Genomic DNA, 15,005 nt, shown 5'->3' with positions numbered 1-15,005 from the left:
TGAGGACGCGCACTCTGGTAATTTGACAACGCTTGCGGATGCTCTGGTGTGAAAAAGAATCGTAATTTCATTTGTTCTTTTCAAACAAAATTTCCATTGCTTTTATGGCAAGTAAAAACATACATAGATCTAGGCCTACAGAGAAATATGCTAGATAATATTCGTGTTTTTCTGCAGATGTCAATTCCTGGGATTTTCCATTACAGGGATATAACCCATATTATTATTAAATAAAACGTCTTGGCCTACAGATGAACGTAAATTGTTTAGGTAGCGTTAGAGCTACCTCCCTTGAAATTATTATCTCTCTCTCTTTTCACCCGTTGCCGTTGGGCTGTTGCCTCGGCCTCGGCTATCCTAAATCGATCTTTAAAAAAAAAGCCTTGGCTGTTGTCCTTTCCTGATCAGAGATTGTTTCTGCGATCAGTGATAGATCTATATATATATAGTGCCAGCGATTGTCCCATCGGTAGTCTTACAAAATAGCACTTTTAAGAGGAGAGCCGCTGCATGACCCTATCTGCAACTTCTGCGAGGGACATAACATGAAAGGATGTAAGATAATATCTCAGGAGAACATTTGTTTAATGTTGATGCTCCAACCCCCCAACACACACACTCACATACACGCGCGCGTGCTAACCCCTATATTTCCCTATTTTTCTTCTCTACACAAACATAGCCTAGGCCTACTAACAATACAAACATAGGCACAGCCAGACGCGCCCGGGCATACACACATACACACACACACACACACACACACACACACACACACACACACACACACACACACACACACACACACACACACACAACACGGATAGGGCCTATATGAGCCCGAGCGCAGACTGAAATTATGACTGAAAGTTTATTACCGGGTATTTTACTTTTTCTGATTATTCTGATTAATTTCTTTTCTTTTGAGATCAATTATATGTAGGATTATTTGAATGACTATTCTCAGCATTCATACGTTCTCAAATTTAACACATTATACAAGGCAATATATGCTACTGAGACTGTATACATGTACCTGCTCCTACAGAGCCAGTCCTTTTTCGAAAGATAATCAACTATAACTATATTGCATTTAGACTGTTCGATCGGTCTTTCAAACTCGGCAAAACTGTTATTAACAATAAAAACTACGATACAGTTAACAATTATAATTACTACACCCTAGATTCAATAATAATAATTATTATTATATAATAATAATGTATGCACTTTGTTATTACGTAGAGGCTAATAATAATGTGTGAAAGAGCAAGGGAAAACACACAAGATCGGATTTTCCTCAGTTATCTCCCGATAATACTTCCTGTTTATATTCAGAATGAGAATCAAAATGGCTGTCAGTTGCTAATTTTACCTCCATGATAGACTCAATTCTTACTTGCATGCGAACTTCAGGCCAGCAATAAGAACTCTTTTCGAATGATGTGACCACTTATGACTCCTGAAGTGATTCTTTGTTTGCTTGAATGAGTGAAATGTCGGGATCGGACTCCTTTCAGTGCTTCAGAAGCCAGGTCGACCTCTTCTTGAAGGGTGACAATCTATCACGCAAATTTCATGACTTATTCGAGTACAAGGATGCTGAATCAGTCAAGTATGGCGGACTATTTAGATCTAGAATCTAGTTCTTGTTTGCTCTTTAGATCGTAAACAGAACCATAGAACACTCAGTCCAATTCGTTAGTTACTGTGTTTTGCATCCCTGCTTTTTTTCCTGAGTTGTAGCACTCTCTCTCAGTAGTCCCACTTTGTTGGTCTGACTGCTACACTGCTGCTGGTGTGTACTGTAATCAATGCAAAAAAGTGATCTCCAAATATGCAAACATTCATTTTCCCTTACTTACACTTTTGCAGCAGTAGGCAGTACAACTTAGTGAAAGATGCTATTTCAGCTCAACATTGTTGCTCACAGTTGTTTCCGCCTAAGATCCCTCCGCTTACAATCTTGGTTCGCTTTTTAATAAGACTAAGATCCCGCTGTTTTAACCCTCGTCCTGCGGGGGCCGGGTTTATGTCGCCCGATAAGCCTGTTTCGGCACCTTGCCTGCGTTCTGGTCCCGAGTCAGTCTAGCATCATCTCGCGTGAAATTCGGGTCCCCCGTCGGATCCCCATTCACGCAGGTCAAGTGTGTGTGCGTCAGTCTGCTCGAGTTTGTGTGCGTTTGTGGCCTTGTTCTAGAACAGCCTGCGTTGGTTCATAATCGAGGCATACGTCTCATTCAAAACACGCCAAGTTGGTGAGCTCTAGATGTTCGTCCAATGAAATTATTGAAGAAATTGACCCACTTAAACATGAGGAGCTCGAAAGGAATAGTATCTCAGGAAACAAGACTTCCATTTTTCTAAACAAAACATTTCAAATGAGCTTGATTTTGTATGAGAAATGATACTAATGATAAAAAATAAGCTTGTTTGATAGTTTTGAATACCATAGGTACAAAGAACAATTTGAGTGCAGAACATTCGGAAATTGACCTATTGTCCCCTTTGGAACCTCAGGTCATTCATCATTTATAACAACAATCTAAGAGCGTCTAGAAAGTTTATTCGAATGGGCGTAACTAATCATAATGTTATGAAAGATAAAGCGTTATTTTCATCATCGATTAACACTCTCCCTCGGTATTCATGGCGAAAACACACGTTTCCCGGCACAAGCGCTGCACACTGAGTGACCCCGGCGGCGTGCCCGTAACGTCCGATGTAATCGGTCTTGTGGATAAAATTCGCATCTCAGCACAGATGCAGGACAAGGGTTAAAAGCATAGCTGCCACTTTCCCGCTAAATAGCGGAAACTCCGCTACATCTAGCGTTTCCCTCAACTTTCCTCCTTCCTCCGCTGGACCGCTCTTGGTCGCAAATTTCATACTTTTTTTTTTTTTCCATGCGGAAAACACCGAACCGGGAGAGAGACGAAAACGCGGTTCGTGCATGTCCGTCGTAGCTTTCTACTTCCGTTCTTCTAGGCCCAGCGCTAGTTTCACATTGTTTATTGTTGTGGAGCAACACAGTGTCGATCGGGCATCGGGACGTTAGCGCGCCGAGTTGTCATGGAAATTGGCGGAAATTCGAGAGAAATTGATTCAGAATGCAAAAATAAAAGGAACTGGAATGAGAAAGAAGCAGCCAGTGTGCAACTTGAAAAGTTCATTAGAAAATTGAACTAGATCTAGATCTAGCCGGTTTTTTGCGAAAGAAATCGCGGCCCGCGGCACTCCTGTGCCTGTGCAATTGCGGTCCGGTTTGTTTACATGACGGCTATTGTGGCTGCTGCGGAAGTGAATCTAGATCTAGATCTAGAAAATCTATTTCTAGATATAGATCTACACATATTTAGATATATCTAGATCTAGATTAGATAGCCTAGGCTATAATTTTAATTCAGTTTATCTCTAAATAAGAAACACACTACAGGGGCACTCTAAGTGCAAACGGGACCGCAATTGTACAGGAGTGCCTGTGTATCCTTGATCCGATACTGCTCTACGTCTATGTATGTACACATTTAAAGTGAAAGAAATCTTTTTTTATGAGACACCAGCTGGTAAAAAACACTAGATTTTTAGTCACCAAGTCCAAACTGTGTCAAATTGACTCGAATGCTTGTTAGTCAACTTACTGCCTTTATGTTGTTTTTTTGTTGTTGTTTTTTTTTTCAAATACATTTTAATTCAGTTGCCTATGGTTAACAATATGACAGCTTTCCCTTCCAAAACCGTTGGCTAGATTTTCCAGTATATATATTGCCTCTGGATCTCACTGGTTTCGGAGAGCGCGCGTACGCCTTCGCGTGAATTTCCTCCTTTTTATAAATTTCTGAGTGGCAGCTATGTAAAAGACAGAATTTTTACTAGAAAAGTCACCCCTAATACGGGATGCTCACTACAGCTGGATCGGGCTGATCGCCTGAAATTGAAAACACATTTGTTTTTTAGGCGACCGAGTCGGGCGATCGGCTGACCCCATCCGTAGTTTGCACTCCGTAAGATCCCGCTCTAATTCACTGTGAAGGTTTACATCGGCTAAAATCCTGCATTTCAGATCATAATTTGCGGAACAAAAACTCTGGCGGGCACTACCAATCAACCAAGAGTGAAAAGTTGAGAGCAATAAACTGTCCGTCGCGTCAAAGATCTGCCACTCTTGTGAATGTGATCCCAAGCGTTGTAAAACTTGATGAAGTGATACAATGTTTGACCCAGACGAGATCACACTGGGGTGTGAACTGACCTGTTTGTTTCCCCAAACATCGCACTCTCATTTTAGCTCTCCACTAAACTTACATCACTCCGCTCCAGGCGGGATCACATCGAACTTAGAGCTCTTCCCTGACCATTGCAGCAGTTTTCACTACTCCCGAATTTGCGGGACAGAGTTTTAATTGGAGGCCACAACGTAGTGGTGCGTTACGACAAAGGCGGGGGAGGGGGGAACCTCGGTCAGATATGGAAATCTATAATTTTCGACAGGTAAAAGGGAGAGGCAACTGGATAAGCGTGGATCTTAAGACTCATGATAGGATAATAAGTGAAAATGGCATGCCTCATGCCACTATGCACTGTGATAGATCATCAAGGTCACTCTTTGCTCGCCATATTCATAACACCACCCAGGGCTCACGTCATTTCTTTTTAGAGTGGAGGGAGACCATTTTACTGATTGTGAGCCTTAACATGGGTCCCCATAAATTCTTCCCTGGGTTCGTCGGTTAAGATCCCGGTTCGCCTAGAAGATCCCGCATTTCCTTGCTCCCGAGCACTGGAATCTTAGGCGGAGACTAAGTACTGTGTATTGCAATATATTCCTTGGTCTTAGTGTACTTTTTTTTGCTCATTTGAATTAGTTTTTAAAATATTTTTTAATGTCCATTAACTTTACTTTAAAAACTTCTCCTTGATCTATAAAAATCTTGTTCATTTTTTATAGGCCTAGTAAGTTTCTGCCTAAGATCCCCCACTTATGATCCCGGTTGGCTGAAGATCCAGGTGTTTTAAGAAAGCTGAATTTTTACTATAGAAATACATAAATGTCCCCCCCCTCTAAGGTCCTGCTCTGATTCACTCTGAAGGTCTACATTCGGTTAAGATCCCGCATTTCAGATCCTAATTTGCGGAATAACTACCTGGGCGGGCACAGCCTATCAACCAAGAGTGAAAAGTTGAGACTGCCCGTCTCGTCAAAAATCAGCAGTAGTTGTCGCTACTCCCGAATTTGCGAGACAGACTGAATTTTGATGTGTGGTCACAATGTGGTGGTGTGTAACGACTAAGACGGGAGATAGAAATTATGGACAGCTAAAAGGGAGCCTGGGGTAGATCTTGAGACTCATGATAGGAAGTGACTCATGCTACCATGATTGGTCATCAAGGTTGACCACTCTTTGCTCGCCAATGGGCCTCTATGTCATAAACCCATCCAGTTCATTTTAAAGTGGAGGGAGACCATTTTACTTGTTGTGGGTCACCATAGATTCATCCCTGGGTCCGTCGGCTAAGATCCCGCTTATCCATTGCTCCCGAGCACCGGTATCTTAGGTGGATACTACTATAGTATTTTTTACAAGAATAATTAATTCAAGAAAACATAATTTTCTTGTCTAGATTTGGTCATGATTTATAATATCTAAGAATTAAGAATAATGAATTTGATTTTACTCTGTTCAGCTTTGTACTAAAATCGAACAAAATAATTGACTCAAGATGAAGAAGTTTTTTTTATATATAATATATATTATATGGCATACGTATAAAAGGAAGAATAATGTTTTTGAATTCCTTTACGTTGTAGTATTTTTTTATATATAATATAATATATTAATAGTAGACAGGAACAATTTTTTAGATGATAATAATTGTACCCCTTTTCTTTAAATACTGTAGGGCCTACTAACTGGTTGTTGTGTGAGTTAGGCTATGGTGGTTAATTTATATTTTTTGTAATCTCTAAATGACTATCTAATCAGTGATTTATCAAGTATTCATATAAAGTAAGTAGTATGTCTGAAAGTCAGATTGGAGGATGAACACCTTTGAAATTGAAAGTATGCTGTACTGCTCCCTGCTGGGGAATAGGCCTACAATTGTATTAGACTGAAATTATGAATAGCGTCTTTTGTAATATAATTCTCGTCATATGCACATGATCTATCTAATACCAGATTCAAGCACTGCCTAATGAAGACATTATTTATTACTGAGTAAACAAACTATCAAATAAAACACTTTCTTCAATCAACAGTTTTGGAGACCTTGGGCAAAAATGTATAGAGAGTGTATTTGATGTATTTAAGCATATTTAAGCACAGTGCTGTGTGCAGTATCGATCTTGGAATTGGTGTGATGGGTGTAACTGTATGATTGATCTATCATGTATGAAGTATGTGAAGTCTTCAGGCAGGTTCAGTTGCTAAAGAACCAAATATCAAGAATTGTGGAGAAATTTCATTTATGCACACTTTCTGTTTACTTGCTATTTTTAAAAAATGCAACATTATATTATAATGTGCTGCTTGAGTGCAGAAACAGATTGTCTGCCACCTTTTTCACATGTTCAGGAAATAAACAAACATTTAATTTTTTTTTTGGCCAAAGCAAGACCATGAAATTTGCAAATATTTGCCTCTCTATACAGAGTAGTAAATAAAATTTTAATTTTTCCTTTCAGGAAAAAGCTTGAGAAGAAAAAGACAAAGAAAAAGAAAGTGAAGACCAAAGACAAGAAGCAAAAGGTTTGTTATTAATTTTTGTATTTCAACCGTTGCATAATTTTTTTTTCAGTATCAAAAGGGACGATATTTCCAAAGTCAAGACCTTGCTTGTTCTCTTCTTGTTTAGATAACTACTGGGGTTCTGTTGCTATTGTTGCTTCCAGACATTTGCTATCTGATTTCTGTTTCCTGACAAAAAGGGGATTGCCAAACCTTTTTTGCAGTGTATTTTTTACTTTTTGAAAGCCTGCCTGTGACAGCTTTTACTTTTTAAGCTATTTATATATATATATATATATATATATATATATATATATATATATATATATATATATATATATATATATATATATAAAGTGAGGCGTGCTGACAAAATGAGTTACTTCTCGCAGTCCACAAATGGAGATTTTGACAAAAAATTGACACTAGGGTCAAATTTGTAGATTTTCTATTGGTGCCATATTCTTTAGGTATAACATACCTTTTATTTCATACTTATAAATTGTAAAAACTTCACCTATAAGTGTGATGTATCTATTTCCTTAAGGCCTGAATCCGAGAAGTAACTCATTTTGTCAGCACGCTTCACATATATTTATATATATCTATATATATATATATATATATATATATATATATATATATATATATATATATATATCATGTGATCAAACAGTAATAATGGTTTAAGTAAGCATTTCTATTTTTCAAACTAGTTTGCTGATGAATGGACCTCGTATGGTTTTCGTCATTGTACAGTTTATGGGTTAAAAAAAAAAAAAGTTAATTGCAGATTTAAATCCTTTGATGTATGACTTAAATTAACTCTGGTTATACGAATTTGCATGGGGCGCTTTGTTTTATCTGTGACTTACTTTTGCATTAGAGCATGCTCCCTGAGGTCAGCTCGTGGTCACAGTGGGGAATATGTATGGCAAGTTGATGACACAATGTCAGTTATGAGAACGAAGCTCTGTTTCTTCACACCAGATCCAAAGTTATTAGAAATAACCCTTCTGGAACATTCGCAAAATTGTTGTTCTGCATTGCAGTGAGCTAAACATGCAAAAATAACTGTTCTTCCAATGAAACAAGTTATGTTTTGGGGACTTCGTCCCTTTGGTTTGCAAGGGAAAAAATACCTTCTTGTTTCAGAATATTTGTGAAATCATTTTTGTGTATCTACTTACTTTAAAACAATGAGATTGATCTTCACATCGTAGGGTTCCTTCAGCAAATTCAGCTAAAAATGAAATTACAAGATGTTACTTTGTGGTTGTTTTTGAAACATGTGAAAACCATGCGGAATTCACCTACCTTATCACACATAGGTTTGAAATTTACAATATAAGAAATTATTTTGTGAACTTCCGTGTAAACTATTGCATTAAAAAAATATCGTCGATGTTGCTACTGGTTTTTCATGTGGCGCAAAAGCCAGAAAGGAAATCACAGCTGAACTCAGTAACTCTCTGCTGCTAAGATTGCTATAAAGTCATTGGTACTTAAAGTGTGGCTATTGATTGGACAGTAATTTTAATCAATCTGAACACTGAGGAAAGCCCCCTACACTCTGGAAGGTTGAGTTACGCCCACGCCTATGTTGGCTAAGGATAAGAATAGGAAAGGTTTAAATGACACGAAAATTTTTTTGATTTGGTTGTTTTAACAGCTCTCCACCCTTATGGCTTGTCCCTTAAGTGCTCTGCTTTTGGGCTATTTTGTGACTGTGAAGATTTCTCACTTTACTAATTGTTAGTGAGCGTTCTATATTGACAATATAAATATGCAACTTGAGTTGAGATCAAGTAGCTGTATATCGTTTTTTGTGCATGTTTACATTGTTTCATTTTCTTATCTTTAAGATTCAGTAAAGACATGCATTTTAAGTTTTAGAAAATGCAGAATCTTTGTATCATGAAGTATTTCCTTTGTTATTATTATTTTTTCAAATAATAATTATATGCACTTCATTTTCAGAGAGAGAAGAGCCCAGAAATTGCAGAGTCCCAGAGTTCTGCCATCACAACACACGGCAATGCGTCCGTCTTCTCTGTGTACGCCACAGTTCGCCAGGTTGTCCTGGCCCAGGCCATCAGGGAGTCGACACGCCTCTACCACATGGCCAACACGGCCACCGACTCAGACAGTGACAGTGATGAGGATGGGGAGGAAAAAGCCAAAGACTTACAAATCAAGATACCCAAAGTAAGTTTGTTGGACTTTAAAAGTAATTTTTAGGGTTATTGGAGGAAGGAAAGTAAATACAACCTTTTAATCCCTTTATTCATTTATTGCTTTTCTGTGCTTCGTAGATTGGTGAAGTATTTTATTTTCCTATTTCTTCCTTTTTCAGATTGTTGGCTTGGGTCTCAATGGTGTATTTGAGTTGGTGAGAGAGTCACGCTCTGTGTACCCTGAGCTTTGCGTCAAAGCCTTACATGCTTTGCTTGACCTGTTGCAAGGTCAGCAGCCAGAAGGCATGAAGAGAGAACCGCCGGATATTGTGGGTAAGTGTGTTTTGAACTCTTGTGTATTCAGTTTGTACGAAGAGAAGATAAATGAGAACCAGAATTTCCTTTTCCCACCCAGATTTTCTTTTATTTTGTGTCGTTATTTTACTTTTTTGGGTAGTTGGCATTTCTTTTGGTGTGGTTTACTCCATTTCCTTCTTTTCTGTCTTGTGATTATCCAGTTGTTTATTGGAAATGTGGCTATTACAACCATTACAAGCCTTTACCCGTGATGACAGATTACAGCTCCCAGTCAGCATTCTCCAGTGATCTTCCTCCAGACATCCTCTAATCTAGGGTTTTTTATTCTGTGTTTTTACTTCAGAAAATCTCTTCTCCCTGCTGATGGACCTGGCCACCAACACAGGAGATGGGGAGCGCACCAAAGGCGGAGGTTCAATGAGCTCCCTGGCCTGCTCAGCTCTCATCAGCCTCACCATCGCACTCGGCGACACGGAGAAGCTACTCCGCGCCATCACAGTAATGCTCATGTCCCGCTCAGGACTTGAACTGCAGGACATACAGGTTGGAGAGGACAGAGAGGAAGTTAATTTGCTGAATAGGAGTTGTTTTACTATGTTGTTCAATCTCAGATGTTCACCTGAGGGTTAATTATGTCTGTATGGAAAAGAGTGTTTTGTCAACCGTGAGAGGTGCCTCATTTCTGGAAATCTCTTGAATTTTTGGAAATGTAGAAAGTCAAAATGTTTTCTTTTGTGGCCCTTCTTTTGTCTGTGTTTCTTAGATTTCTGTTCCTCACAGCTCAGCAAGGTAAAAAATCCAAGTTGTTTTAGATTTTTCTTTGGAAACTCAAAAAGTAATTTCAAAGGTAGAGTATTTGGCCTAGTTGTATGGTGAAGAAAAGGAAAAAGACATTGCGCTACATCTTGTATGTATACATTTGAACATATAGATGTTTATTTGTGTTGTCCCATCATAAACACTTTTCTGCATCTGGGCTTTTGAGTTCAAATTAGTTGAACCCTATGTTATCTTGGATGTTATTGCATCCCAAAATCCTTATGTAGGAAACTATTTGTCCAGTCAGATGCAAAATGGTCAGCATCCCCATATACATTGGATCTGTTTACATTCGGTTTGCTTCACTTGCCAGTCCTGCAAGTGTCAGGTTTAGATCTATGACTTTTTGCATTGCTGCTTTCCCCATCAATTCAACTTTCACTTTCATTTTCAATATCGCTGAGGGACTCAAAGGTTAGTTACAGAGAAATGAGCCTCACTAACATCTGATCTGTCACTTGGTGAGATATGAACATGCACTGACATTTTTCAGATCCTATGAGACTGACAGTTGAGAAACAGACCCATTTCTAATTGGGAATTCTCTCCAAAACAGCAACCATACTATGATAATTGAGATTGCCATATTTCAAGTGACCTGATATCAAAGTCTTGAGGTTTATTGGACATCCCAAAATAGTACAGCAGCTCATGTTGTGACCTCAATATCAAACACGACCTTGGGACCACATTCGGTACACAGTCAAGTGAGGTGCAGTGATGTACCCAGTGCTTTCTGAGTGATGGAGTTTAAGAGATTGCTCTGCTTTCTGGTTTATAGTGGGTCTGTTTTATTATCCTCCCACACATTGACAATGATTGTATTTCTAAAATGCTTAGTTCTTATTTTGTGAGAGTATGAGGGGGACATTACTTTGAGGTAAATACTAGTTTTTTTTCAACACAATATTGGGCTCAAAGATATGAATGGGCAGTTACTGTTTTTTGTCTTGTGTATTGCAAAAGTTTATCCTCATTTCAGGTTCCGGGAATTCTGGCAGCGCTTCAAAAGAGTGTCCAAGCAGTTTTGTTGGGCAAGTCCCATCTCCCTGATTGGTTCAACTATGGAATCAAGGCCAAGTGCCAGGCACAGATTTTCAAATTACAAAATGCCAAGGGTGAGTTGTCATGGTTTGTGATATGATTGTGCTTTAAAAAAACATAAGGGTGATTCTTGAATTTCAAAATGAAGTCAGTTGCAGAGAGTGCGTGGGTGGGGGGTAAGTTTCAACCACTGGATTAGTGCTTAAAGTATCTCAGGTTAGTGCTGTTTCAATGTTGTTTTTTAGCAGACATGAAATTATTGAAGTCATTCCAGATTAAAAGAATACTGCTGATGTATTTGTTTTTCATCAGTTGTCAAAGCATTTTTGTAACCACAGTGGCTTCTTGTTTGATTTTTTTCTGAACTGCACTGACACAGCAGTATGATCATATACACTATTTCAGAAAATGTGGACCATTCTTGGTATAAAAAGAGTTTTAAGTTTCAGTTCTATTTAGCAGTGACTTTGTTTTAATTGGGACTCTTTGGCATCAAGTACAGTTTCATGGTTATAAGTTTTATGAAGAGACTTCGGGGAATAATGGGCATAGTCATAGAAGATGGAAACCGTGGGGTATCTAATTTTAAACGCTTGTACACTAATAACCTCATTTCTTTTTTATTGTTGGTTTATTATTATTCTTGATTAAAAGGGAAATCACACAAAAATAATCAACAGTCAAACAGAAATGAAGTTATCAGTCTACAAGCTTTTAAAATCGATGTCTTCATAATTTCCATTTTGTGACTGTACTGATTTTTCCTGTGGTCTTGTATGTATTCAGCTAGACTTTCAGGGGCTTTTCAAGTTATGATAATGTTGATAAAGGTCTAGATGAAGTCTCCATTCATAACTTACTTAACATACGATATGCATCTTGGGCCTTCAATCCCTGTTGGGCTGGCATGGGAGTAGCCCTGGTGCTATGTATGCAAAAGACTTTTTAATTATTTGTAAAAAAAAAAAAGCCTTCAACTAGAACTTCACCATAATATTTGTGGTGACATACTTCTCCATACCCTCTGCTATGCGTTGTTATGTTAGGTCTTACTGATGCTATTGCGGAAGAGTAAAAGAAATATGCCACGGCACTCTTCAATGAAAATGTGTCCTTTGTGAATAAGCTTGAAACCTCTTCTACCTGCCTTTTGTATATATTTCTGTATGTTCTTCCCTTTGGCTGATTGATTTAAAAGAGTATTACTGTTCTGGTTTTTTTTATTTGTGTGTACTCTCTTGGCAGTTGGAGAATGTCTGGTTGAAAACTCAGCCATTGCCAGTGATGGTCGCTACCTGTACATACTCAACAAATATGGACTGTACAAAGTTGGCTCAGGATACGGGGGGACTGTCAAGGTGGGTAGACAAGTCTGGGATGATTACCTTGATTGTTTCTAGGATTATGTCATGAATTGTAATCTAAGAAGTTGTTCCATGTTGTAATGGTGTTTCTTTCTTAAAAGTTTTTTAAAATGTGCTTTGTTTTTGGTGGGTTTTTTTTTGTAAGTCAAAATGCATACTGCCTTTTTTTCCTAAAGAGTACAGGATAGTTAGTTTGTTAAATTTACTACATCTGGCTGGCCACATATTCTTATGCATAGAAGTTGTTTTAAGCGGATGATATTGATAGCAACATTTGATCAAATAATCGTTGTTAATTGCTTTAGTGCTATTGTATTCATAAATGCCAGTCTCAGTACATGGGTCAGTATACTGTAGTCTCCGCCTTAGATCCCACTGCTAATGATCCCAATTCGCTTAAGATCTCGTTGATTTATGAAAACAAAATTTTTACAATATAAAAGTCATCCCTAAGACCCGTCTCTGAAAGGACTAGATCTAGATTAGGCTTGGATACTGCGTTTCAGATCATACTTTACTGAACAAAAACCCACACTCATTCAGCTAATCAACCAAACAGTAAAAAATGTGTAGTCACTATACTGCCCGATCACATCTGTGCTGTAAAACACGATGGGGGGGCACAATGTTTGCCCTTGACAGGATCATGCTGAGGAGTGAACTTGTTGATGCATTTGTTTTTGCCCAAACAACACACTCGCATTTGAGCCCTGCGCCTGAACTTACCTAAGCACTGGTGTGTTAAGCTTTAGACTGCTGTAATATGGTTTTAAAAAATTGTAGAAAAAAACTCAAACACTGCTGGTATCTTTGATTATTATTATGATTTTTTGCATTCTTTATGTATTACAACAGAAAGAAAATGATAAATTGTCGATAAATTTATGATCTACCCAAATGCTGTTTCAGGGAAAACTGGAGAGTCAGAAAAAAGATTTCCCTGTTCACAAGAATACTTTCCTTGCATTTGCTGCTGTAAGTAAATGTTTGACATTTAATTTTGTTTTATGCAACATGAACTTTCCTTATTTCATATTGCACAGTGCCAGGGAATGCGTTGAATGTGTTCTTCTTGTTTGGATATGTGCTTTTTCTTAGGCACTTGTATGACCTAGTTGTGTTGCATGTACTGTAAAATACTTACTAAATAAAAAAAGCCACCAAAAACCCCCCCAAAATCATAGGGTTATAGCAATCATTTGTATACAGAGTAAACTTTTACCCAAGTAGTTTTGTTGCAATAAGTTATGAAAGTAATGAGTAATGATAAATAGCTTTTGTATGGCCCATATTCATCATGTGAAATACTGTGTCTTTTGCTGTTACCTTATTCACTATCTGTCATTATGACAACGTATTGTAAACTGTAAGTGAGATGGGAATAGGTAGTAACAAGTAGATTTCGCCAAGATGGTTGAAATGGATTTTAAAGGAATAGGTTGATGTGTGGTCATGTATATTTTAGGATATTGCAGCGAAGGAACCTATGCTAAGATAATATTTCTAGGCTAACTGAGTATTCTTCACTTTCCTGATTTTTCAGGGTAAATTGTTGTGCAAGTGGGACAGAGGCAACACCCCCAGTCTCTGTGTCATCAACAGAGCCACTCTGGCCCCTGAGAACACCTTTGGCATGGATGGTATGCTTTCTTTTGATTTTTGGAAGATAACTATTTAACTGTTGACATTTTATGCCTCATCAACTCTCTCTAGATAATTTAGGAGGCTGTCTGCTTCAACCCTGCCTGTCGAGGTCTACCTGGTCTCAGCAGAAAGACAGAGTTTAAAATTTTCCCCACTTGGAAATTGAAGTAGCGCCTTCTGCATGCGGTGCCAAAGTACCTAACAGCTAACCACAGCCAGCTGCTGGTGAAGAAGTCTTCAAGGAAAAAATATGTTACATTTTTTCTTTATCCTGATACATATTGCTTTTGGGAACTTTTGGTTCAAGAAATTTCTTTAGACTGGTATATCTTGAAGAGTTTATAAGGTGTTCAGTGTTGTCATAAATGCCAGACTTCTGTTTGGAAAGTTTAGAAATACAGAAAATCCTCAGTATAATGCACTTAACGTAAAGGTGCTTTTGTCTGTTATATTAATTTTCTGGAATCCCAAGTAATTGTAGTATTTTTAGTCTTTAAAAGCTTTGTCCATAGTGAACATGCTTAAAACATAGTTTCGGTTGTAATGTTCACATTTCAAGAGATTTTAGTGATCAAAAGCCCATTCACAATGTATATTGTGACGAAAAGCAAAATGATGAAAGTGAAAATTTTACTATAATCAGGAATACAATGTAATCAGCTGCTGCGAGTGGGGGAGTTTTACACAAGTCTGTGATATCAGTTGTGCTGCTTGTGGACGTTTGCACTCCTTCATACACACATACATTCGTGCATGCTTCCAAATCTTTTTCTTCCCCATACTCCAGTCCCCTACTCACTGGCTGGCAAGGCATAAAGAAACCCAGATGTTCCAATTGATCTGTTTTGTCACCATAATGATATCCATCCACCTCATCACATTCATACGTTTCTCATGCATGTATGTCTATG

General features: G+C 38.1%; 1 protein-coding gene across 8 annotated transcripts in view; it reads left to right on the top strand.

The window, feature by feature from the left end:
* The first annotated feature begins 1,326 nt into the window (after positions 1–1,326).
* Positions 1,327–15,005, top strand: part of LOC101848305 (E3 ubiquitin-protein ligase MYCBP2) — a 131,588-nt gene continuing 117,909 nt past the window's right edge. For all 8 annotated transcript variants that reach the window (XM_035971539.1, XM_035971538.1, XM_035971537.1 and 5 more), the window contains exons 1-9: positions 1,327–1,615; positions 6,686–6,749; positions 8,709–8,936; positions 9,085–9,238; positions 9,567–9,766; positions 11,025–11,160; positions 12,332–12,444; positions 13,360–13,425; positions 13,994–14,090. In XM_035971539.1, coding sequence (XP_035827432.1) covers positions 1,488–1,615; positions 6,686–6,749; positions 8,709–8,936; positions 9,085–9,238; positions 9,567–9,766; positions 11,025–11,160; positions 12,332–12,444; positions 13,360–13,425; positions 13,994–14,090 — 1,186 coding nt within the window. In that variant the 5' untranslated portion in view covers positions 1,327–1,487. The remainder of the gene's footprint in view (positions 1,616–6,685; positions 6,750–8,708; positions 8,937–9,084; positions 9,239–9,566; positions 9,767–11,024; positions 11,161–12,331; positions 12,445–13,359; positions 13,426–13,993; positions 14,091–15,005) is intronic.

The sequence above is a fragment of the Aplysia californica genome, unplaced genomic scaffold (assembly GCF_000002075.1).
Source record: "Aplysia californica isolate F4 #8 unplaced genomic scaffold, AplCal3.0 scaffold00454, whole genome shotgun sequence".
In the NCBI taxonomy this organism is placed as follows: domain Eukaryota; kingdom Metazoa; phylum Mollusca; class Gastropoda; order Aplysiida; family Aplysiidae; genus Aplysia; species Aplysia californica.
This window is presented reverse-complemented; position numbering and strand designations above follow the sequence as displayed.